Source organism: Balaenoptera ricei, chromosome 11, assembly GCF_028023285.1.
Source record: "Balaenoptera ricei isolate mBalRic1 chromosome 11, mBalRic1.hap2, whole genome shotgun sequence".
Taxonomy (NCBI): Eukaryota; Metazoa; Chordata; class Mammalia; order Artiodactyla; family Balaenopteridae; genus Balaenoptera; species Balaenoptera ricei.
In genome coordinates this window covers 28,901,428-28,929,118 of record NC_082649.1, presented here as the reverse complement: position 1 = coordinate 28,929,118, position 27,691 = coordinate 28,901,428, and the positions used below count along the sequence as shown (strand labels likewise).

General features: G+C 39.0%; 1 protein-coding gene across 1 annotated transcript in view; it reads right to left on the bottom strand.

Annotated features, from left to right (window-relative positions):
- Positions 1–2,693: 2,693 nt before the first annotated feature.
- The window catches only part of LOC132373965 (patched domain-containing protein 4), a 184,994-nt gene continuing 159,996 nt past the window's right edge, over positions 2,694–27,691 (bottom strand). The window contains exon 3 of the mRNA XM_059937436.1: positions 2,694–4,327. Within this exon, the coding sequence (XP_059793419.1) occupies positions 2,694–4,327 (1,634 nt within the window). The remainder of the gene's footprint in view (positions 4,328–27,691) is intronic.

The following is a 27,691-nucleotide window of genomic DNA, read 5'->3' as shown; positions in this document are numbered from 1 at the left end:
TAGTCACTTTGATCCTTGAAGATATAAGCTAAAAAAGAACTGTTTGCCCCATCCAAATAGAGACTATCTAGATGGAGACATGATATTAGAACTGCCTCAGTATTGGGGTAGTTATGCCACTATTCCCATATGCATTTGGCAACTGGCACACTTGATTCTTTCTTTATAAACCAACCTGCCAATCTTCTTTGCATGTGGAATTGTCTAAGGTAATCAAGAAAGAAAAAATGACCCAAGTAGGCAAGCTTTCTAAAAATTGGTAAATTAATGGAGTATGGCACATTTTGGAAAGAAATGGACTGATAGTTAACGGAATATCTCGGCTGATGACCTCCCATTTTTGAAAGGGATGTAAAACACATCTTCACAAATGATGAGTAAACTGTGAAAGAAGAGTCCCCCCCGACCCCACCAAAAAACCCAATGCCTCAGAAATTTCCACTTCAGATATAAGATCGTGGTCTGCCGGTCTGCTAGTGCCAAATACCAGTTCATCCTAGCAGAGCAGCTCAGGAGGCAAAAGGCTAGGGTTATCTGTGACATGACTTTACAAATAATGTACGAACAATAATGCTACATTATGGCAATTATTTTCCACACTCGATCTATTGATATTTTGCCCATATGAACGCAATTGAGAAGACATGGATCATTTCTAATAGAAACTCAATAACTTCAAGGTAGGACAAAACAAACTCCATTTAATAAAATAAAATTTGGTTAAAGGTTTTTCATTGTAGAGACAGTTCTCCTTTCCCTTAATATTCCAGTAAACTCTTTATTTGTAAAAGCACACCCGTTTTGTTGTTTCATTACTTCATTAATCTACCAACTTCATTTCCAAACACTGCAACGAGACTGGAATGGTTTGTATCTCTTTTCTGAACGTGAGTCCAAAAAGTCTTTTTTTTTGTTTGCTTGTTTGAGATTTTAATATTTTAAATTCAATTAAAATATGCAACCAAAGTTGGTGGGAGACAGTAGCTCTCTTCCAGGTAAAAGAGCTGACTAGCAGATTTTATAATCATTGGACATTTGTTCAGTCCTACCTGAAAATTAAGTTATTTTACTGCTTGGGATGGGAAAAGGCATTTTCTAGTAATTTTCTGTGACAGGAAGCACACCATTAATCCAAGGAAGCACCCAACAGACTGAGTCTATCTGCTGGGGAGCAGTTGTAAATTTTAACACAATGAAAACATTTACCTCAGTACTGTTTTTGAGAGAGAATTCAGCAGCAGTTACAGTTAATACGTCACCTGTGGAGAGCGATGATCACCCTAGGAGGTCTGCCAACTGACAAGCACTTTTCAGGTAACAAGAACAATGATATTGCGAGAAGCTACAAAACAATATTGCAGTAGTTATAGCGACCACCACTATAGTGATCGTGGCCTGGGTTAATGTTCCAAATATTAATGCAAGGAACACACTAGACTTGATAGGTTTAGAATATTTTCTTTACACTAAGAACCAGTTGATAACACATGATGAGTGGTGATGCTCCGTTTACTCTATTTCCTTCTATAACAAGTTTCCTAGTTATGTCCACTTTCTCCTATGTTAATTATCTATATTCCATGGCAGTATATTTTCAACATCTAAAATGAGAATACTGTAACTACGGAATACCTCAACTCTCTCTCTCTTTCACTCACACACACACACACACACACACACACACACACTCTTGTGCAACTTTACACACATTTGTATGGACAATGCATGTAAAGTGCTCATTTGCAGTGAGTGAGCTCCCTAAAAGCAGCTAAATCAGCCCTCCCAAATACAGAGAATCATTAAAAGCCAATGAAAAGCCACAGTAACTATTTAGCACAAACATGAGATTTTAAACCTTGCCCACGTGGTAATTAATTCAAATGCCTTTTGCGTTTTTTGCTGTCATCCAAAGCAAGAATCTCAAAGATTGACAACACGATATGTGAATCTAATGGGCTCACATCTCTGTTTATTTTGCTTATTGCACAGATGAACAATACTCTTGCTGCTGCAACACATGAATCGATTTTGAATGGCCATTAATGCGTCTATATTTGGCTAAGGTTGGTTTGACTTTCTAGAGAAAGGCCAGCCGGTCTGCAAATGGACACCTCCCTCCACATAGACGTCAATGTACACTAAAGACAAATCTAAGTATATGTATATATGGCACATATACATATATATGCACACTTAAGATGAATTGGGAAGTCCTTTGGTTTAGATGGGATTAAATATGTACTTCCCAAGTGCATAGGTTTCCTTTGACCAACCTGTTCAAAAAAACAAATATGAAAATTGTCATGGCAATTTGACATTTCCTATGTCTTTTCTGCTATTTGGAGGCCCCCATCTTCTCTACTCCATCTCTCCTAAGCATTTTATTTTTAAAAGCAGTTGACTCCTTTGGCCTTCTAACACTCCATTGATTCGTCCATTCCTTGGAAGAGCTCTAAGGTCACATCCAGAAACTTATCTTTAGTGGAGAACAAGGTTGCAAAGAACTTTTTCCCCTTCTTTGAGTCCTTCTTTCCCCCAAGAAGTGGACACCTTGATGTGTCATGAATAATTCACTCTTGATCTGACTTGCCTTGTTACCCCTGGCCAGCCCAAGCAGCTGAGGTCTGAGCTTTACCTGCCCTGCATCATTGTGCAATACTGGAAAAGAAAAATAATCCATTAGTCTACACCCTTCAGACTGTGGTGACGTGATCAGGGTTCTCTTGAATTTCTATGCATTCGATTTCCTCTCTCTCCTTCCGTTTGGCACGTTTCTTTTCCTTGTGGTGCTTTTTGGAAGGGGGGAAAAAGGTTAGGAACACAGGTAAGATAACAAAACAGTGCAGAAGTGTGCAACCCCCCGTGAGCAGCAAGCATTTGAACAGTGTGAAGGTCAGGTTCGAAGGCACAAATAGGAGGGGGACCAACCCAATAAGAAAAGAAGTAACATTTTGCAAAATGGCTGTCCCATGCTCTTGCAGGGAGCTTTTTATACATTGTGTTCGGGTGTGCTCGGTTGCTAATACAAACGTGTAAAGCAGTGGTGCACAGTGGTCAATGGCGAAATTTAAAGTGTAGATAAGGCACAAGATAGCAATGCAATCCATGTCGATGTTCCATAATGTCATTAAGCCCAGAACGCCCAGCTCAATTGAGGTGACGCTAAGAATTAGCCAGAAGTTTCCCAGAGGGTGGATCACTAGGAAAAAAGTCAGGATTAACACCAGGAGAACACCAAAGCCTGCAATCAGAACAGGCACTGTGACAGATAAGCTGTAATGGTCCAGGAACACAAACGAGGGGTTGAACACGATGAAACGGATGCTCTTTGACAGGGACAGGGGCCTCAACTTTTCCAGCACTTCTATGACTTCCTTCTGCTTGTCTCTGCTAGTCCTGGCCACCAGATACAAGCGAGAAGCAATGATGCTGTTTTCATCTCCTGCCTTGGAGAAGATGATATCGTTTCGAAAATGCTGGAATTCTGGCTTTTTTAAAAACGAACTTTGTAGGACACTGATGAAGTCACTCTTGTTATTGGCACTGATGTTACTCACTTTCAGGAACTGGTAATACTGCTCCACCCAGGACACTGCAGTGAATCTGCTGCAGAGTCTCCGGAGGTCCTGCTGGACACTGCTGTTCCAGTACTCGAGGGGCTCGTAGACATAGAATCCTATCACGGGGCTGTAGTTGCTGAAATATTTCTGCTGAACCATGGCGTAAGAGACGCTTGGGGAATCACTGGCTAGTAGATTGATGATGTTGGCTCTGTCACTGATCTGCAAGCACCCCATGAAGGAGAAGGAGGCATAGATGAGATAGAGGATGACAACAAATGGCTTCACATAGATATTGGTAATCCATTCATTGTAATGTTCACGGAGGAAGTGCTGAATAAAGTGGTGCTGGTAGGGGTTCGTCTCATGATGGGATGTCTGTTGATGCCCATCACTCATCACTGTCTGGAACCACACAGGCTTGCGGTCCAGGTATTCTGCAGAAGGGATCTTACAGCAAAAGATGCTGTGGTAGCGGTTTTGCTCTAGTTGGCCAGCGAAGACCAGACAGGAGCCAAAGAAGGAGAAAATGTAGAAGTAGTTCAACAGGATGGAGACACACATGTTCTGACAGAAGACCTTCACAGCCTCTATGTTGGTGAACGGGCTGGCACCCATGCCAAAAGTAATAAAGTACAGGGAGCTGGTCATGGTATAGGTCACCATCACATCCGAATAGGCATCTGCTACCCTGTCTTTGAAGGGCAAATTCTCTTTCGTTCTCCGCCATCCAGACAGAAGCTCAAATACTCCTTTCGTTCCGTGACCTAATTTAGAAAAAGAAGGAAAAGAAGAATTGTTTTCATTTCCTCCTATGGTTCAAGCGAATTCCTTATAGGTTATCTATGCTCAACAGTACTGCTTATGCTAATCTTCAAAGTACTATGATCCTCCTATCAGGGTCTCAAATTTCAGTTACATAGCAGGATATGTTTGGTTCATGTTTCTACTTCAGCAAAGTCCAAACTCATTGGTATTCTGGGCAAAATGAAGCATTTATTGTCTGTTCTATTAATTTGACAAATTGTAAATGTAATATGACATTGTTTTGTGATTTTTTCCCCCTGCACACATATTGTCTCCCTAAATGGATCCTAAGTTGTCAAGGGCAGGGGCTGTTAGTCACCCATCTTCAAATGCCCCTCAATACCAGTTCAGTGCTTTATCAACTGATGTATTGACTGATAGTCCCTAACCTCCATTTCAAACTGACTTACATGCTGATTTTGGAAATTATAAGATGATTTTTTTTTTTTAACTTATATTATTTATTTATTAATTTACTTTTGGCTGTATTGGGCCTTCGTTGCTGCGTGCGGGCTTTTCTTTAGTTGCGGTGAGCGGGGGCTACTCTTCTTTGCGGTGCGCGGGCTTCTCATTGCGGTGGCTTCTCTTGTTGCAGAGCAGGGTCTCTAGGCGCGCGGGCTTCAGTAGTTGCAGCACACGGGCTCAGTAGTTGTGGCTCGCGGCCTCAGTAGTTGTGGCGCACGGGCTTAGTTGCTCCGCGGCATGTGGGATCTTCCCGGACCAGGGCTCAAACCTGTGTCCCTTGCATTGGCAGGCGGATTCTTAACCACTGCGCCATCAGGGAAGCCCTAAGATGATCTTAAACACTTAAAAATGGCTTTAAATTGATTTTACAATGTTAATAATCTGCTAGGTAGCCAAACAGCTTAGAAACCAATTCCTATAGATTTGATTAATTAACATCGGATGTGAGTCAAAAAAATCTGCCAGGTCACATAAAACACAGGGCAAGACCTTCAGTGGGAAAGATCATAGCAGGCATTTCCTCACGGAGCTTTTATTCACACAGAATGGGTGATGACTAAATGTTTGACTGCTCCATTAAAGTGGACGGAGTATGCTTCTTTTTAACCGATTTCTGTGCACCCTTTGATAAGGGTAAATAGGTAAAAGGTTTATTCAACAAATATTACTTGAGCACCTACTATGTGCCAGATACTATTAGATACTGAGCTGGGTTTTTTTTTTCCAGAAATCTGACAGCTCTTAAGATACCACCACTTGCTTCTTTACTAGAAAAACAAACAAACAAACAAAAACCAACCAACCAACCAAACAAAAAAACCCAGAAAGCAGCTGGGAAAATGAAGGCAGCTGGGAAAACAAAAGTATTATACCATACCTTCAATTTCCCCTTTTCTTCACTGCCCTGGATTAGCTCTGTCAGTTATCATCGAGGATATATCAATTGGTAACTTTCTGACTGACCGGAAATCTTCATGGATCCCTCTTGCCCTTGTAGGCATAGCAATACTACACGCAAACCTTCTCTATGAACGGATACAAGCTATGCTTGGGCTGTTTTCCAAGAAATTCATTAGACAAAAATGAGTTTAAAGGTACAAAATGACCTAGTTCAAGAAATCCTGGAAAATGGACTTTGTGTGGCACCTAGATGTTGGAGCTATGTGTTAACCCAATTCACTTAGCAGTGCTTTAACAGGCCTCTTTTAATAGCTAGGGTCTTACTATAATCACTGATTTTGTGTTGTTGATAGAATTTGCTAATTGGTCTCTATAACGCTTCTACTTCTTTGTTAGTTTTATTTGGGGCTGCAATGTGCACAATTATTCTCAGCCAGGGGTGTTTCACGTGACGCACTTCTGGGCATGCAATGCAACTGGAAGTCATCTAAGGATGCTTATTAGAAAACCAGAAGGAGCTTTGTCCTAAATGGCATCACGAAGGCAACAAGAAGAGCCGTGGCTTACCTTCCTCTCAAATGCTCTTTGAAGAAAACCAAATCTCTATTTGGTTAAGCCACTGTTATACGCAGCTGTTATATGCAGCTAAACATTTTCCTAATCAACAAAACTTTGTGGGTAAATTAACATTTACCAAAACCTCTTTTATGGGTATCTAAGAATCCTTGCTTTACAGTTAATTTGACTATAGTATTTATAGGTTTAAATGTATACAGTGCTAATCTTTGATTTTAAAGACACATTGGTTCATCCATCTTGGGAGGTTTTTTAAATTAATTATTAACTGTTTTTGCATTGGAGTTCTTTTTGTCCCCAGTATAAAATGTGTTTATTCTCCAAAGTTCTCTCTTATGGGTCTCCAGTCAGGAAAGATAAGTTTATCCTAACAAATAGAAAGGGTTATGAAAACTACATTTAAGTATAAGGTAATTTTTTTTTTGAGCCAATGATCTATTACTTCTTGCAATTAATTATTAGCTCAACATCTATGTGCATTGGATTAAGTCTAATGATTTTTAACACCATTAATTATTCATTTCTATCTTCTCTAAGACTCCTTGACCAAACAGAATACTTGTTCTCTTATTCCCTTGACAAAAACATAATATTAGGATATTAGTTAAAGTAATTAAAATAATTCTTTAATTAGAGCACTTCTCTTCTGAAATGAAGACTCTTGGTATCTTTGTAGTCACAAGGGGGGAAAAGGTTACCTGAGGCTATGGCTAAATTTGGCTTGTCTCTGCTTTTGGTCACTTTTTTGGAGCATTAGGTACATTATGTAGGCCAGGTTGTTGCTTTATATAGTACAAAGGTCTTACGTGTGGGAAGATGAAGCTAAATCATATGAGGTCAAATAATCACTCTAAGTGTGGTAAAGACTGAAAACACAACTTTGAGGCTGGCATGTTTTATCCCATTCATAGGCTTAGATATTTTACAGGGTGTTCCTAATAATACCCATTCATTTGATTTTCACCATAATCTGGCCACCTCCCAGCAGTTCAAATCTATTACCTGCTCAACGAGAGTAGTCCTCTCACTCCCCATCAACCTGCCTATGATCAGTCTTACTTTCCAAGTTTTGTTCATGCTATTTTCTCTGCCTTTCAATACCTTCCCCTTGGTACTGCTTATATTGAAATTCTACCCATCAGTCTGTTAGCTCAGTTCTCTTCTTTGTCTTGAAGCCATTTCTGACAATTCCAGACATATTGATTTTTTTCTGTTCCTTAAATTCCTATTGCACTAATTAGCTACTCATTTTGGCATGCAAACATGTGCTGTTTTGCTCTGGAACAAAATGGTTTTCTCAGGACATGGTCTATCTCTTCGGTTAGACTGCAAATTCCTCAAGGTCAGGGAATGCATTTTATGTTACTTTTATACTCTGCAGAATGTCTGACAAAGTGATAGATGCCCACTAACCTCTCAATGAATTAAATCAACTATAACTCTCAATTCCAGTTGGGTCTAGAAAATGTACCTTTTAATTACTAATTCAGAAGTTTATTATGCATCTTTATACCTATATTAATTGTGTCCAGAAGAGATATACACTTTTAATTCAACTCAACCCAATATATACTTATTAGAATTTGCTACACATGAGGATCTGTGCTAGTTAATATATAAAACATAAAGGTAAAGAAGAAACACAATCTTTTCCACTATCTGTCAGTCCAGAGGTCATTTTTACTTGGGTAATTCTGAGCCAGAGATCATAGCTTCTGATACAAATGCATTTTCGGAACTGTTCTGTATGTTGTAGGGTGTTTAGAAGCATCCCTGGCCTCTACCCACCACATGCCAGTACCACACTCCTCAGCTGTGACAATCAAACGTGCCTCCAGACATTGCCAGATGCTGTTTGGGGGCCAAAACTGCCTCCAACTGAGAATTATTGGTTTAGTCAAAAGAAAAAGAGATATTATACACACACACACACACACATACACATAACACACATTTTAATCGCCCTTTTCTGACTAAAAAATAGGACATATTTCCATCAAAAATTTGGGGAAAATGGAAAAAATAATGGTGAAAAAATTATTCCATAGTCCCATAACACAGATAACTGCTGTTAACAATTTAGTGCATTTATTCTAGCTATGTATGTATGTATGTATGTATGTATTAAGCTTTATCTATCTATCTATCTATCTATCTATCTATCTATCTAACCATCCATCCACCCACCCTTCCATCTTTCCAGACAAATAACTATTTAATTATTTCACAGAGCTGGGTTCCTACAAAGAGAAATTAGGGTTTGGGATTATCTTGTTGCTCTGTCCAGTTGGCCTGTCAACAACGGAGAGCCTGTTTTTTAACCTCTGCAGTGTTTTCCCTCTTGGTTTCTTACTATTCCCTTTAGTTTTCATTCTGATGCTAGAACCATTTTTTGAACATCTCTGCTCACTTGAAAGAATCCTTAAACCTCTACATAGCTTTTTAAAAGGATTGTATTCACTATTTTTCCACCCTTACTCCGAGAGTCCTATTTCAATTCAAACGATACACCTGAAAACAAGGCACTGGTATCCACTCAAAAGACAGGTGGTCCACCATCTCAGATGATGAAGCATGGAATATACACAAGTGTGACTTGCCCCACTGAACAAAGACCTGAACTGATTCCATTATATTACTCCCTGGTACCCTAGTCCTGGCAGTTCTTTGCTTCTGTCCGATTCCCACCAAAATCCTTAATCCTCACCTAAGGCCTCAGTTTGTCTTATGAACACCATTCATGCTCCTGAGTGGTGATAGACATATATGTAAGCAGCTAACAGACATGAAAGGAAGGCCTGCATTCTTGTTAAGTAGAGATGTATGCTGTGTACTGTGAAAATACAGTTGATTCTTTCGGAGGGGTCAGAAAAATCTCCAAAAGGTGTTACTAGGCAGAGGATGATGCCAGTGGTGATCTAGACTGATGGAATAACATGAATAAAGGCACAAACCCTTATAAATTAAGGGAAGGTAGTTTTGTTTTTGATGTTTATAATTGAATTTTTTCTCTCAGCAGAGATAATCTACTGCCCAAATTATACACTTTATTTAATGTTTCAAAAGATGACTGCCAAACATTGATCATGATTTCCTCCCACTATATTAGTATATATTTGCAAATTATATTAGAATAATATGACAAGTATCTCACCTGGGACATTATGGGATAACTGACATTTGTTTTGATAAAGCTTCATGAAAGAAAAGAGAGAGAGAGAACTCTTTTTATTAACTCTTAGGAATAAAAATGATTTGCACACAATTGGAACTGGGAGAAAAATTCAAGGAGGAAAATGAATAGAAATAAAAGATCTGCATGTATATGTGTGTGTATTGAATATTCCAAAAGTCTTCAGAGATGTTGCTGGGGAGACCTCTTTCTAAATGAAAGCAAATGGAAGAATTGTGCAATAACAAGGAAAACTTAGCTGGCAGCTTACTAACATACCCTATTTAACAATAATTTAATAAGTTCTGCTACTTGCAATTGAGAAATGAGAAAATGAAGAGTATGTCGATTCTTTCTCTAGCCATGGCAGTGCAGGTCAGCCAGAGGAAATATTTTATAAATTTTTTTTTTAAATGTGACACATACTTTTAATTTTATTTATTTATTTTTGGCTGTGTTGGGTCTTCGTTTCTGTGCGAGGTCTTTCTCTAGTTGCGGCAAGTGGGGGCCACTCTTCATCATGGTGCGCGGGCCTCTCACTATCGCGGCCTCTCTTGTTGTGGAGCACAGGCTCCAGACGCGCAGGCTCAGTAACTGTGGCTCACGGGCCCAGTTGCTCCGCGGCATGTGGGATCCTCCCAGACCAGGGCTCGAACCCGTGTCCCCTGCATTGGCAGGCAGACTCTCAACCACTGCGCCACCAGGGAAGCCCCCAGAGGAAATATTTTAAATGATTAAAATTTAAAAAAAAAAGTTTTGTTACCAAACAAAACTCATTTCAGTCCTAAGTGAGCTGAACAATATTCAGAATTAGTTATAATTCCATCTGAACCTCAAGCAATCACTCTACAACAAGTAAAGATGACCTCTAAAGTGAGATGGATCTTCTTGAGAACTTATTCCAACCCACATTTTACAACATTTCTCTAAACTCCTGCACTTTCCGTGTAAACTTCTACACTATGATTGACCTGACGGTGCTGTAGGAAATCTCTCTGGTTCATGGCTAGTCCGGAAGTGACTTCTTTCAAAGCAATGATATTCTTCTGCAAATCTAATACAAATTTTAGAGTTGCCACGTTAATACCAAACCCAACCTCTCCAAAATCAAGAATTCCAAAGAAAATAGTTTTAACAAGGATCAAATCCAATCAGAACTAATTGTAACTGACCCAGTTAGTTTCCTACTGGGTTTTCCTTTGATACAGTTATTGCTCTAATAAGCTCCTTCTGTGGGGCTTCTCATTCTTTCTAATCTGCCGAATTAGAATTCTCTTCTGAAGATGTACTGGTGGGTCTTCCTTTTCACTTGAACATGTTAAGCCCTCAGCAGGTCATGAGAGTTTGACATCTCCTGTTTCAGTGACATAAAAAATATAGGTAAAAATAATACTCCTTCTCACAACCCACTCCAGAGAAAACTTTCTACTTTCCCTTAGCCGTTATTTCTGCTTTGGTTAATTAACTATGTGTTCAGCAGCTCTGTTTGTGGAAATCACCATTGAGCTCAGCTAGAAAAGCATTTTGATTTTTTATTGGGCTCGTAGGCTATGTGATCCTTATGCCAACCTAATGGATGAAAAAACAAAATCCCAGTCAACTGAACCAGTAAAGCAGCTAAAAAAATTGGGATATTGAATCAGCATTCTGAGTTGTCAGTCACTGGTTTGGCATTATATGGGACCCTTATGCATTGTTCTTTCTCTTTAGTTGGCTGATTCCTATGTTTATTTTAAAGATACCACTTAAACATGATCTCATCTCTAATGCTTTCCCCTTCCCCTCTTCATCTCTAACTCACCCACTTAGAAGCCTCCCCTCTGTGTGCCAACACATTTCTTAGTGCTTACTACTACACCCAACTGAAATTATCCATTCATGGGCCTGTATTTCATGTAAGTCCTTATAAGGTCCTTACCATCTAGGGCAGGTACTTATCTTTTCTATTTTTGTATTCCAATTATTTGGCACTTACTGGTGCTCAGTAAATGTTTGTGAAACTAAATTGGCCTTGATCTGCCAAAATCTGTCTAGTTTTAAAGATATTTTTAAAGTTCTTGCCATAATTGTTATTAACAGCCATATATTCAGTATAAGATTTAGTGAAATATAGTTTGCCCCTCAGTTTACTGAGAAGGGCATTTGCCGAGTGCTTCTGTGGCAGAGGCGGTGGTAAATATCAATGATGTTCAATTACAAAATTAGCACATAATTCATTCGTTCGGCTGGTTCAGCATTGTAAATGCCTAGAGGGAATGGAATATGAAATTAGGAAACTTGCTCTAAGTTGCTAGTTGCAGGGTAGGAATGGGTCCATAAGGCACTCCTGTTACCTGACAGATGATGAATTTTTTAGACATTTTCTAATCCCCATGATGTCTAACTTAGAGGTGGTTATCAGTGTGTCTTCGTAGACTGACTACTTTTAATTAACTCTCATCTAGAATAAATAGGTGATTATCAAGCTCCATTCATAAAGGACGGCCAAGGCTGTTGCATCTTGGTACCTATGTAGCCCACAAAGACATAGGCAGGAAGTTATTCAGCAGGAATGCTCCAAGTTGCTCTTTGATGGGGCATACTTGATGACTTTACGTGTAAACCTGTGGTGTGCAGTGAGGGAGGGTCTAGCTTCATATTACCCTTAAGCATTTCTCCTGAAGTGCCCCCATCCCCGTATGGAATGAGGCAGGTAAAACACAGAGAAGAGAGGCAGTGAGGAAGGAAAAAAAGGAATTCAGAATGAATCTGAACAGATACTCATCCCTTAGCTCTTAGCAGGAGGTTAGAGGATTTTATCATATCTCTAATAAGAAAAAATGGAATCTAGTAACAGATTCTCATTGTATGATTTTCAGAGCTGTTATATACTTGACACATATCTCAATGTATAGAAAAGGGCATGCAGTCTCATTCCAGAGTTTGCATTCCATCATTTTTGACAATTTATTTTGTAGTTCTATATAAAGTTAAAAATTTAAAAATCCAGTATGTGTGTTTATTCATATGCATATGTGTATATACATGCACATACATATACATACATATACACATGTATATATATTGAGAGAGATATGTGTGTATATGTATATATATATATATAGAGAGAGAGAGAGAGAGAGACAGAGAGACAGAGAGAGAGAGAGAGAGAGAGAGAGAGGAAAGAGAGAGGAGGTGGGAGTGTTCTAAAGCTCACAGACTATTAGCCAAGGTTTTAATACTCAGAGTGGGGAAAACTAGGTAAGTCCCACTATTCGATATTGTGATTAGCAGCACATTCCCCAGAGCCGGAGTTTAAATCCTGGGTTAAATCAGAGTTTAAACTGCTTGAGTTTAAATCCTGGGTCTCCTACTTCCTAGTTCCGTGACCTTGGGCAGGTTGTTTTTTAACCTCTCCGTGTCTCAGTTTTCTCATCTGTAAAATGAGGTAACAAGAGAAGCCACCTCATGGGATTGTTCTGAGTTTTAGATAAGTTAATACATGTGCTTGGCACACAGGAAGTACTCCACTGAGTGGAAAAGCTCAGTGCTGGCAACTCCAGGGTATTTACCATGGAGAACATTCCAAGTCACTTGACTTGGCATGCCAGCTTCTGAATGCAGCCGGTTCCTGCTCTCTTTACCACCACAGCTGACTTGGCTTTTGGAAGGAACTCGGGGGCTCTCTTTTCAGATTTCCTTGCTGCAGGAGCTCAGTGTTGCCAAGAGCTGAAACTCCACTGCAGAGCCAGCGTACACACGGTGGCTTGCTTTCTTGTTCTCTCCCTCTCTGGTATTCCCATTCAGGGAGAAAAAGACTCCCAGGAAGCTTTATCATTTTCTTCTCAATGCTTTCCGTGTCTTCTAGTTTTATGAAAGGAACATACATTATTTTTGAGAAAGGAAAAAGCAGCCCTGATAGCTGGGTGCTGTCAAGTAGGTCTTGGTGTTGCCAGGAGCTGGTCTGGCCCTCACAGCTCGGCTTAGTATTGTCCTGTTGATCACACAGATGGTCTGGCAAAAAAGCATCAGACAAGATCACTTTGTGACCGGGATAGACTGAGACAAAATAAGACCACTCCATAATCATGACTGAGCACAAACAAAATGCAAACATTGTCCAAAACATAAAATAGGCCAAACATCCTTTTATCAAGAATAGTAGGATTGATTGCTGCTTCCTTACCAATCACAGTTTAATCTTGGTCTGGTTTCCTTGCCTTCTAAGAATTGTTAAGATAACTGATCATGGATTTACCCTCTCTTCCTGACAGTAACCAACCATGCTGCCTTCAACCCTCTTCCCAATCACCTAATACTTGCAAAAATCATACAATAAGTCCATTCTAATATCTTCTTCCAAAAATGCTTCCTAGTCCTCAGAGGTGTGTGTTCTTCCTCATTGCAGTGAGTCAATAAACCCAGATTTGTCCAATTATTGTAGCAGTCCTGGTGGTCTTTGGTTGGAGGACATTGATATTTTATAATAAATATTTTTGGAAAATGAGAGAAATTAAACTTCCTTTATTGTTGCCTTTATAAATTGACTTCTTTGAGTGTAGGAGTTAGAAGTGTGGGAGCTAGAACAGGAGCATTGGATGAGAGTTAATTCCTGGAGGATTTGAATTTCCAAATCATGTCACTAGCGAAAGGGATGGCGTTCTGGTGGAAGTGATATTTTAGTTGTATTTTCACTAAAAAGAGGAAGCCAGTTGGGCATATGGGAAGTGGAAAGCTGTTCTGAAAGGAATATAACATGGTTGTTAAAATCGGAAAAGCGGGGAGGAGCCACGTGGATGAAAAAGTCATTGCTTCAAGCAGAGAAGAGCAATGAATGGGAGAACCGGGGCGGGGCTGAAAATCTTACAACAATTGTCAAGAGAAGTGGATTGGTAGCTCATAAACTAAGCACAAGCATATGCTTAAAAAAAATCAAGACCTACAATAAGAGATCATATAAAAGAAGAAAATAATAAGTATAAGAACTTGGAGGAAGGAAAATTAAGCTAATCTAAGTATTTATTGAGCTAAAGACATTCAAAGATTAGTTAGAATAATCAGTTCATTCATTTGAAGGACATTTCCTGAGTGCCTCTCATTAGGAAGATATGGTAAAATGTCATCGCTTTGAAGTTTAATAACTCCCATTTGTCCCATTTGAAAACCATATCATATCCATATGCCTGAATTTAATGGTTCATTAATTACAAGCTTTGGGGATCTTTTATCCTACAAAGAGTAGAAGTGATGATGACTTAGGATTTCTATAACACCAAGAGCTGGAGAATGCTTTTAAAATGCATTTAAAATGTCTAATTCAATCATTAAGAAATGCGTTTGAAATGGAAGGAATCTTACAGAGCAAATTTAAATTATGCACAGTTTTGGTTTCTTATAAATATCATTCAAAAGAAAATCTTCAAAGTTGTAGCACAAATGCTAGATAAAAGCATAATGCTTCAAAGAGCAAGTTTTCTGGGAGTATCCTTGAATGTTTTGCTGCCTTTCTTACCAGTGAAGATGAATTTAACAACCCATGAACGAGAATTCTCTCTGAACAGAATGGCCTGAAATCAGTGGAAACTCAATTAACAAGGAAGCTCAAGAATTGGATCATCTGATTATTTGAAGTCATTAAATTAATCAACCAGAACTTCCTTTCTGATTCTGCTTTTATTGGTTGATTAGCTTTATTGGAGATCTTTCTAAAATGCATTAGGCTTGTATTCCTTTTCTGCATCCAATTCTTAAAAAAAGGGAAAAAAGGCATTATTTGTAGCAATTAAAATGATGTACTCTGGAGTAACACATTTTGCTTCTAGTTCTGGCACATCATTTTGTGATGTGTGGTACGGGGAGAATTGGTTTAACTTCTGTGTATTTCACTTTCCTAGCCTGGAAAATAGGGATTAAAAAGGTACCCATTTTAATGGGCTATGTGAAGATTAAATGATACAATAGTTGTAATATGCTTAGAGCAGGCCTGGAACCCAGGAAGCACTTAATAAATGTTAGTTTTTATTATTTATTAAATAATATACTTCAGAGTCATCATTTTATCATACATCATTTTATCAATAATCAGGAGGCAATTTAGCATATTGGTTAAAGAACTGAGTTATTGGGGGCTTCCCTGGTGGCACAGTCGTTGAGAATCTGCCTGCCAATGCAGGGGACACGGGTTCGAGCCCTGGTCTGGGAAGATCCCACATGCCGCGGAGCAACTGGGCCCGTGAGCCACAACTACTGAGCCTGCGCGTCTGGAGCCTGTGCTCCGCAACAAGAGAGGCCGCGACAGTGAGAGGCCCGCGCACCGCAATGAAGAGTGGCCCCCGCTTGCCGTAACTACAGAAAGCCCTCGCACAGAAACGAAGACCCAACACAGCCAAAAATAAATAAATAAATAAAATTAAAAAAAAAAAAAAAAAAAAAGAACTGAGTTCTGTGGGTTTAAGCTTCCATCTATTAGATGTGTGACCCTGGGCAAATGAAAGACTCCATGGTTAGATTTGCCAATCTGTAAAATGGAGAAAACAGAAATTCCTGCTTCAAAGGATTGCTGTGTTAAAGGAGACAGACACTTGAATCCCTTTATATAAATACCTGGCACACAATTAGTGTTCCCACAAATGATAGCTAGTATTGAACAGTATTATATAGTTGCAGAAATGTGGGAGTTTGGATTGAATGTATACCAGGCCTAGAGAAAAGTTTAAAAGTTTTCTTCTCTGATGATTATTTTGAAATTGCCTGTTCTGTCCTTAAGAAGTTCGTTGTGGAAAAATGTTGATTAATAAAAGACTTTAGTCAACTGGATCCAACTAATTGCAGCATTCTTTCCATGTGTGCTCTTATTCAGGCTAAGCTAATAGAATTGTTCTCATCTGGCAGGAAAGACGCTGAAGAGCAGCTTTTCAGCCACTATTTTATTCTGCAGCTCACAGAGCAAACCAGACTCCCTTCTAGGAGGAGAGCACAGAAGGGCTTTGGGGCAGCCTGCTGAGTTCCAGCAGCCCTGGCAGTGTTGGGGAGCTGGTGCAAGGACACCATTTCCTAGAGGGTTCTCTCAAAGTGAGAGAACTGCTGTCATTTGAATACATCCCTGATGAGTACAGAGTTCCTTTTCAGATGAAAAGGCCCTCTTCTCACCATATTTCTCTGTAATCTGTCCCCTTTCAGTGGTCCACAGCTTAACAGCTTTAACACAGCATAAATTAATCAACGGGAGTTATCTCAGAAAAAGTTAGATGTTAATTCCCAAAGGCAGGGGATCAAGAACAGTGGCTGGGCAGATAGCAGGGTGGAAGAGGGGCCCTGAGTACTGGCTCCTGTGTTAATTCCCTGGGTTCAAACCCCAGCTACATCACTTCCTACCCCACACCTTCAATAGCAGCCTCTCCGTGTCAATTTCCTTATGTGCAGAGCAGGAAATGCAAGCCCCTACCTGATAGTGTGCTGCTGACATTAATGAATGAGATAATCCACATAAAGTGTTTACCACAGTCCTTGGCACATATTAAAAACTCAATAAATAGTAGGCGACACTTTTCATTTATGGGTGAACATTCATTTGGAGTCTTAGCTACATGCTTACAGTGTAGTACAGCACACTGCTGTGTTTCATTCTTGAAGGCATCAATAGAAATGACAGTTAATCATGATAACACACCAGGCCACCAAACACAGCTTCAGGGGATGAAAGTTGTAGGAAACTCTTATTGCCCTCTTGGGATAAATCTTACTCTTTTCTGTCTTGAGAATTCTCATGGACTTTGTCCCGCCCATTTCCATTAGGCAAAGATTAATCAAGAAACAATCATAAGAAAGAGTCAAATGAAAACCCTCGCAGATAGCTATGACTCTGAAACAGCTAAGTGGACCTTGGGAAGGATGATTTTTGGCCATGTGACCATCTGAAAGTTCTAACCCTTAGAGACATATGAAAACGTAGGGCTATTTCAGCAATTACAAAATAAAAAAACCAAAACAAACAAACAAAAAACAAAACAGCTCCACATTATCCTTTTCAGAACATTTTCACCTATAATTAACTGACAACAATTCAGGATCCAGAAGGGTTAAATAAAGAGCTGATGAAAGAATGTCAGCAGCTTCTAAAATTTATCATCTCTTTGACACTTTCTGAGATTTCTCAAGGGGTAGACTACATTAACACTGGTATGGAAATCTTTAATAAAACAGCATGCCTCTCAAAGAAATCCATCAACTAATCAGCATATATTAATTAAGCACCTACAGTATGCAAATCATGGTGCTACATGAGACCACACTCAGCTTTCCTCTTGATGGGTATACTCCTCCTCTATGCCCAACAAGTGCATATCCTGCCCAGATACTTTCTGAAATTCAGGAAGTTCTTCCATATTTAGAGTTGAAGTTAGTCTCCCTGACATTTCCAAAATTTTCTCCTAATTGTATCATTTGGAATCTTTGCCCATTATTCTGCCACATACCCATACTTCAAATATTGGACAAAAAAGCATGGTACCTTCCATCTTCTCCAAGCCAGTAATCTCATTACTTTGACTGTTTCTCTGATGACATCAGCATTGAATTCCATCAGAAGTACTATGTAGCAGTGAAAGTGCCTTGAAAACAAGGACCATGTCTTCATTTTTGTTTGCCCCTCAGTACCTAGCAGTGTCATAAATGTAGCAAGTTCTAAAGGAATATTTTTTGAGTCTAGTGGTGATAAAATGTTTGTACCTAAACTTGCTAAGCTCAAAAGTATATTGAGGCATTATAAGGAGTAGCAGATGATACGTCCTGGGATCATCTCTTAACTACAGTTAAGGATTGATATTTACATGCTGTGGATTGTTACACTCTTTCTGACTCCTGTACCGTTGTAGACGATGACTGTTTTCTAACTTGACTGTTGGGGTGATTTCTGTGACACACGTGGTCAAGTCAGCATTGTACAAAGCCTGTCCTCACCAACTGTGGAGGTCCTCAAAGGAAAGACCCATTTCTCTCTCATGAGGCAGAGTATCCTGGGAATACTTCTTGGATAGCTTTATAAAGTCTGTGGATAAACTAATACATGTAAAGAAAAGACATAGATTTTCTATACTGGCTCTCCATGCAGCATGACTGGCCTGATTTGTCAGTGGAGTTGCCTGCCACTTTAGAGTCATGCTAGGAAAAAATGTTGCTACATGGAAATTTCCAATTATTTCAGTATTCAACTTGAGTTAGTCTTTCATGAAAATGGAAATACTCCCGGGAAGATCCACCTTATAAGCATAGCAGTTCTTTATTCCTTTGGGTGAATGAGTTTTTCATATCCTTCCCTAAAATGCATGTGTGTGGACAAAGTAAGCTGGGTGCAAAGGAAGAAATCACTAAGGGGGAGATGTGCACAAAGGGAATCCTGAGGAACATCACTGCATGTGAGCCTCATGAACAGATTACTTTTCCCCCTCATTTTACGGTTAGGAGATAGAGGCTCAGAAGAAGCAGAGACATGAAGAGTTTACAGAGTTCTTTTGGTAGTCAGGACCAGAACCCAAATCTTCAGCCTCTCACCCCAGAGAGAGTAGACCATGATCTTGAGGGCAGTATCTGTGTCTTGCTTTGATTTCTATATCACCCTTTCCTAAGGCAGTACTTGGCATGTAGTAAATATTTATTGTAAAACTGAGGAATGTGCCTCTGAGCTTCCAAGATTTCTGGTGTTCTAGCACATTGGAATGGGGATACTTACCCCCTACTTCTTTTTTTCATGAAGAGGAGACTTCAATTCTACTCTCATTAGGTAGCGCCGGAGAGTACACTCCCATTTTTCCTTTTTCTCTTTGACCACACTCTTCTAAGCACTAGGAATGGCTGATCTGATGGTGAGAGCCTGATAACATTCGTGACCATGTATCAGTGGATTGGCCACTATTCCTCTAAGACAGTAAATAAGCTGAACCCCATTGCTCTCTCCTGCACTACTTGTATAATGGATGAATAAGAAGGGTCAGGGCTTGCCCTCAGCTTTCTCATCCCTTGCAGGCACAGCTCCTGGCGCCACTGCTCTAAAGGGAGACAGGTTATCTATCTCTTAACCTTGGTCTCTCTTCTGACAGCACCTGGATTTGTGAGGCAAACCACAGACTTCCATTCAGTTGGCTGTTACGGAAATCTTAGGGGCGGGGGACGCCTTGAAGATCTAGTTCTCCTACAGGTAGGAGGGGAAAATATCTAGATTTAGGATTTGTTAGGTAGAGATCGCTACATTGGCTCTGGCCCCATATAAGGTCTCCATTCCAGCTTTACTGGGGACTTTAGGAAATACTGTGCCTCCATTTATAAGGAAGAAAATTTGATTCTCCTTTAGCTCCTCGGGTGTACATTCTCTACTGCACAGAACCCAGCGAGGAGGAGGGCTGATTGGCTGAGATGACTGATTTCCACACGTCTACGAGATGATCAGTGAAAGAGCACAGTCTGGTACTAGGTATAGGGAAGGCACATCATAGACACATTATATTAAAGCTGGAGTTTTCTTTCTATTTATTACTGAATCCTTACAAAACAGCACTTTATATTTTTTTAGTTTGACTTAAGAATGAGTTAATTTTATTTATTTTTAATTTTATTTTTTATTGAAGTATAGTTGAATTACAATGTGTTAATTACTGCTGCACAGCAAAGTGACTCAGTTATATATATACATATATTCTTTTTCATATTCTTTTCCATTATGGTTTATCATAGGATACTGAATATAGTTCCCTGTGCTATACAGTAGGACCTTGTCGTTTAGAATGGATAAACAACAAACCTTTTTACCTTTGCAAACTGCATTTTAACTATCATAACTCTGTATCTAAAATTTTAGGTGACTTCCAGAATCTTTTTAGCTAATATTAGTTTTTTTTTTTTTTAATATTTATTTATTTATTTATGGCTGTGTTGGGTCTTCGTTTCTGTGCGAGGGCTTTCTCTAGTTGCAGCAAGTGGGGGTCACTCTTCATCGCGGTGCGCGGGCCTCTCACTATCGCGGCCTCTCTTGTTGTGGAGCACAGGCTCCAGACGCACAGGCTCAGCAATTGTGGCTCACGGGCCTAGTCACTCCGCGGCATGTGGGATCTTCCCAGACCAGGGCTCGAACCCGTGTCCCCTGCATTGGCAGGCAGATTCTCAACCACTGTGCCACCAGGGAAGCCCCTAGTTTTTAAATGTCTGCCTAAGGAGTACCATTCCCACTATTTAACCTGACCCTGTTCTTCCCAATTTTCTCCTCTATGCAGTAATTAGACAAAACTGTAAAACATATATAGTGGCTAAGGAATCTTCCTCATTGAAGAAGAATGGAAGCATGTGATCAGCGAAAGAAGGTCTCATCAGTGGTGCTGGAGATTCAGGGTCAGTTCAGTGAGCACATGCTACCACTCACGGTTCTTTTCAAGGGGTCTTGTAAACAGAGTAAACACAAAGACCTGAGCTAAACGGCAACCTAGCAGTTTGCTGATGGTAAAACTCAATGGGAGGATAACGGAGCCGTCTACCTCCCAACTGATGTAGACATCCTCCCAATTAAAGGCAAAGTCACTTCGGAAAGACATGCATCCCTTGCAAGAGGAGAGACTCCATGTCACCACAGGGGAATAAAGAGGAGTGAGAACAGGGAAGGAGAGGAAAGAAAGAAGAAGAAAGAAAGAAAGAAAAGAAAAGAAAGAAAGAAAGAAAGAAAGAAAGAAAGAAAGAAAGAAAGAAAGGAAGGGAGAGAAAGAAAGAAAGAAAGACGAAGAGAGGAAGAGAGAAAGAGAGAAGGAGAGAGAGAGAGAAAGAGAGAGAGAGAAAGGAAGGAAGGAAGGAAGAAAAAGAAAGAAAGAAAGAAAGGAAGAAGGAAGGAAGGAAGGGAAGAAGGAAGGAAGGATGGAAAGAAGGAAGAAAGAAAGGAAGAAGAGAAATGTTTCCTTTTTAGGTCGCTACTGGTCTTGGGGCCCCTAGATGTCAGATTCTCCCTATTTTTCCAATCAGAGAGATCACTTTCTCCCTGGAGAAGAATCCAGTGAAGGGCTTGAATGAATTAATGCAAAGTTTTCCCCTTCCATGCCTCATTCAGGGAGAAGCTTAGGAGGATCCATAAGTGGAAGAGCAGTTGCTCCTACAAGAGACAAGAAGTAAAAGACTAAAGCAGAACATCCAAGTACATACAGGTCTAGAAGAGGATCTCCCCTTCATAGCAGGGCTATAAAATACTGTATACGCCACAAATCTGGGATTCTCACAAGAATTTCTCCTATATAATGTATATAGTTAAATACCTTTTTATTGCTCCTCTATTGTTCTTGTTGTTTCACGTATTTTGCCAACTACACAAAGTGACATCTGCTGTCTCTTCCAAATACCCAAGCTTTCACTGTACTATGAATATTATAGATGATTAGGAAATATTTTTGACAAATTGAATACAAACATTTCCCCTGACCACCACCAAATGGGATGGTATTTGTGAAAAGGCTGTGGAGGGAGGAATACTCTACAGCACTCCATAAACACAACATAGGTGTAATGTCGTAAAGCTGTTAAAGATTCTTGAGTTTGAAATCATTTTATTGGGTACAGAAAATCAGCTTCGAGATCAAACACTTGCTGAAATAATTTTGCATGTTACCCTAATGGGGTTTGCAGCTTAAATGGAAAAAAAGGAAATGGAAGGTGAGCCCTTTCCTTTTGCATGTAACAACTTTATTGAGTTACATGCCATACACTTCACCCACTTAAATTGTACAATTCAATGATTTTTAGTATATGAAGGAGTTATTTAACTATCACCACCATCCACTTTAGAACATTTCATCACCCGCAGAAGTAACTCCAAACCCCTTTAGCAGTCACTCCTCATTCCTCAGCTCAATCCCCTGAAACCCTAAGTCCTAGGCAACCACTAATCTTTCTTTCTGTATATGTTTATTTCCTAGACATTTCAAATAAATGAAATTATACAATATGTAGTTTTTTGCAATTGGCTTCTTTCACTTGGCATAATGTTTTGAAAGTTTATCCATACTGCAGCAAGTATTAGTACTTCTTTCCTTATTTTGGCTGAATATTATCTATGTGTATGAATATACACATTTTATTTATTCATCAGTTGATGGACATTTGAGTTGTCTCCACTTTTTGGCTATTATGAATAATACTGCTATGAACATCTGTGCATAAGTTTTTATGTGGACATATGTTTTCATTTCTCTTGGTCATACACCTGTAGGTAGAATGGCTGGGTCTTATGATAACCCTACATTCAGCATTTTTGAGAACTGTCAAACTGTTTTCCAAAGCAGCTGCACCATTTTACAACTCCACCAGCAGTGTATGAAAGGCTCCAATCCTCCACAAACTTGTCGACCCTTGCTACAATCTGATTTTTTAATTTTAACAATCCTGATATCTACAATGTGTTGTAGTGGTTTTGGTTTGCATTTCTCTAATGACTAATGATGTTGAGCATCTTTCATACTTTTTTGGACATTGTTTATCTTCTTAGGTTAAATATCTGTTCAAATCCTTTGCTCTTTTTAATATTGGGTTATTTGTCTTTTTATTAATAAGTTGTAATAGATATTTTTACATATTCTGAATAAAAGTCTCTTATCAGACATATAATTTGCAAATATTTTCCCATTATTTGCAGTTCCCATTCTGTGAGTTGTCTTTTCATTTTCTAGATGGAATCTTTTGAAGTGCAAAAGTTTTTAATTTTGATGAAGTCCAATTTATCCATCTTTTGTTGCTTTTGCTTTTGGTGTCATATATAAGAAGGCTTTGCTTAACCAAGGTCATGAAGAGTTACTCCTACATTTTCTTCTAAGAGATTTATAGTTTTAGGTCTTTCATTTAGGTCTATGATCCATTTTGAGTTGAATTTTACTTACAGTGTGAAGAAGTCCAACTTTATTCTTTTTCATGTGGATATCTAATTGTCCCAGTATCATTGGTTGAAAATATTATTTTTTTCCCCATTGGATTATCTAGGCATCTTTGTCAAAAAATCAATTGACCATAAATGCAAGAATGTATTTCTGGAGTCTCAATTCTATTCCATTGACCTGTATGTCTATACTTGTGCCAGTTCCACTGTATCTTCATTGCTGTAGCTTTATGTTAAGTCTTCTAATCTATGAACATGGAATGTCTTTCCATTTACTCAGGTCTTTTAAAGTTTTTTCAATAGTGTTGTGCAGTTTTCAGAGTACAATTTTGCATTGCTTTTGGTAAATTTATTGCTCAGAATCTTATTCTTTATAATGCTATTATAAATGGAATTGTTTTCTTAATTTCATTTTTGGATTGTTTATTGTTAGTGTATAGAAGTACAATTGACTTTTGTATACTGATCCTGCAATATTGCTGGACTCCTTTATTAGTTCCAACCATTTTTTGGTAGATTCCTTAGGATTTTCTGTAATGAGATCATGTCATCTCCAAATAGAGATAATTCCTCCTTTCAATATGAATGCCTTTTATTTCATTTGCTTGCCTAATTGTCCTAGCTAGAACATCCAGTACAATGTTAAATAGAAGTGGTGAGGGCAGATATCCTTGTGATGTTCCTAATCTTAAAGGAAAAGCATTCATCAAAAATATTATGTTAGGTTTGGGTTTTTCACAGATGCTTTCTATCAGGTTGACAAAGTTCCCATCTAGTACTAGTTGGTTGAGTGTCTTTTATCATAAAAGGGTGCTGAGGTTTGTCAAATGCCTTTTCTATGTCTATTGAGATGATCATGTCTTTTCTGACCTTTATCCTATTGATATAGCATTTTATATTAACTGATTTTCAGATATTAAACTAACCTTGCATTTATGGGATAAATTCCACTTAGTCATGGTGTATAATCCTATTTATATGTTGCTGGATTTGATTTGCTCATATTTTGTTAAGACTTTTTTGCATTTATACTCCTAAGAAATATTGGTCCATAGTTCTCTTTCCTTGTGATGTTTTTGGTTTTGGAGTCAGGGTAATACTGGCCTCAGAGAATGATTTGGGAAGTGTTCTCCTCCCTTTATATTTCTTAAGTACAAAAATTGTTCCTACCTCTCATATCTTGCCAGGCAACCTTCTTCATTTTGTTTATAAATTATAGCATATCTAAACTTCCTCATCAGTCAGCACTTAGGAAAGTACCTAGGTGATTTGAACCAATTTATCCTCGTCATCAAACAGTATTTATAATGCTCTCACATGATTTAAACCAATTTAGTATTCCCATGAGAGAAGTCAGGTGTGAGAGAGAGAGAGAGATGGTGTGTGTGTTGCAGATGTACAGCGGTTAAGTACAGGGAGGGAAGGAATGTCTGGAGGATTCTTACCCTCCAAGGAGCAGACAGCTTGGTTCTTAGACCAGAATAAAATCTCAGTATTTCACAAATCACTCTGTTTATTATTATGGTTATTATCATTATCATTATTTGGTATCCTACCTTTAGACTCTAAGAAGTGAGCCTTCATGTTGAATCTTCTAAATCTTGCTTCTTTTTTTCTCCTTCCTACCAGAGGTTTTTGTCCTCCCTCCTTCCCTCCTTCCTTTCTTTTTTTTAGAACTAAATCTGCTACCGGCCTGAGATAAACTCAATGGAGATAACCCATTGATGCCTTAAAAATAAAATAAGCATGGGAATCCAATAAGAATTCAACGCAGGGGACACGGGTTCGAGCCCTGGTCCGGGAAGATACCACATGCTGCGGAGCAACTAAGCCCGTGCGCCACAACTACTGAGCCTGTGCTCTAGAGCCTGCAAGCCACAACTACTGAGCCCGTGTGCCACAACTACTGAGCCTGTGCTCTGGAGCCTACGCACCACAACTACTGAAGCCCGGCAGCCTAGAGCCCGTGCTCCGGCCACAAGAGAAGCCACCACGATGAGAAGCCCTCGCACCGCAACGAAGAGTAGCCCCCGCTCGCCATAACTAGAGAAAACCCCCGCGTAGCAGCGAAGACCCAACGCAGCCAAAAATACATAAATAAATAAATAAGTAAATAAAAAAATAAAATAAGCAAGTCAATAACTAAAGTTAGAGTGTTATTTTCTTAACTGAACTCATATTTCCCACTTACTCTTGTGAAATCACTAGGGAATTAAAGATTTTACAAACAACAACAACAATAACAACAGCAACAACACAAATACCTTGTATGATTTTGGATAAATTAATATTGTCTGGCTCCTCTTACAACACTAGGCTTTACTGAAATGCTTCATTTTAAATGCTGTAAAATTATAATCCTTTAATTCCTAAATATCTGCTGTATATCAACGTTTCTATTTTTAAATCATCAAATTCGACAGGTATTTTAGTAACTAGTTTGTTCTGGGTATTAGAGATTAGAGAAAGAAGGTTCGGATAACTTTTATTTTGAGGGGTTTACAGTCTCATTGAAAAAAGGCATATATTTAAGAAATAATTAAATAAGAATTCGAGATACTTTAATCCAGGGTAACAGGCACTTGTTTACCTACTATGTTCAAGGCACTGCATGTCACTCAGAGGTGAAACTACAAGAGCTCAGGAAAATGAACACATGGGAAAGCTGAAATGAAGAAAACGCTTCCAGAACACAGAAAGACGATGAGGGTATGGATTGATAAGGAATGGAGGCATCAACAATGATTTCACCCTGATGATTAATTAGCAATTGTTTTCCCTTCCATTTCAAACAAAGCAGCCAATTTAAAAACTGTCAGCTAGTTTTCTTTTCTCTGATTTCCTTTTAATCACGTATAAATAAATCCAAATTCTAATCTTTCTTTTTCTGTTTTGTTGGTATAATTGTCAAATGTCTTACCTTGAGTCAATTTCATATGCTCATAAGTAACCCACGCACACTTACGTATTATAAAAAACTTGATGTTTTTCTTTGTTCTAAAGTACAAAGGAAACACAGGTTCACATAGTGCTTTCTGTTTAAAGCTAGGAAAATAACTTGTTCTCAGAGCTTTCTAAGAAAAGTTTTTCTGGCATTATTTTGACCCATGGGCTAAGGGTCTGGTCAGCACGTTCACAAATACCCGGAGAATTTAAGTAAAACTTCTCAATAACCAATTTCTGCACATGCATTTAATTAAAACACAAGGTATAACTTCTTTTTGACTTTTGAACCTTTTTCCCCTCCCTCTAGTTTTAACCTGTCAGTGGAGAGAGTCAGTTCAGATGAAAAGAAGTTGCTAAGATGCAACTATTAAGCGTTCTTAAGTTGAGTACAAAGATGAGCCCAATGTGTACAAATTTTTTCAACTGGAAACTTGACTTGTTTTCTTGAATATTAAAAGGAAAAGAAAAAATTACTTGTGATGGTGTCTTGGCTCAGGCACAGAAGTTCCTATAAGGAAAAGGACTTGCTTATTCACTTATTCTTTTATTCAATATATATTTATTGAGTGTATACTATGTACTAAGCACTATTATAGGCATTAGGGATACAGCAGTGATGAAGACAGAGGTGGTCTCTGCTCTCGTCGGGCTTAATTCTAGTGAAGAAGACAAATAATAAGTACTAAGATAAATAAGCACTAAATATAACGTGTTATATATTGGTCAATCAGGAAAACAAGCAGAAAAAGGGGAGTTATATGTGTCTGGGGTAGAGGTGGGAAATTTTAGAGAGAGTGAATAAGAAAGACCTTACCATAAAGATAACTTTTGGAAGATGGCCACAAAGAAGTGAAGAAACAGCTGTGATGTCTTCACGAGAAGAGTATTCTAGGCAGAGGAAACATTAAGTTCAAAGGCACTGAGTCAGGAATCTGCCCGATATCGGCAAGGAACAGCCCAAGGCCAGTGTGGGCTGGAGTGGACCAAGAGCAGGGAGGATGGATGGGAGGTGAGCTCAGAGAGATCAAGATGAGGGACAGATACAGCCATGCAGATCACAGTGGAGACTCTGGCTTTTACGTGGAGTAAGAAGGGAGGCCACTGAACAAGATCACCTTGGTTGCTGGGATGAGAATAGAAGGCAAGGGTGCAGGGGAAAAAGGATCAGTACAGCTAGGAGGTCTTTGCACGAATCTAGGCAATACAGATGTGTCATCTAAAGCTGTGGCTCTGATTACCTAGGGCAGGGGCTGGCAAACTAGCCTGCCGCCCCAAAGCTGCTTCCTCCTGTTTGGGAAATAAATTGTATTGGAACACAGTTATATGCTCATTCATTTACCTTTTGCCTATGGCTTCTCGCCCCCTACAACGGCAGAGCTGAGCCATTGCAACAGA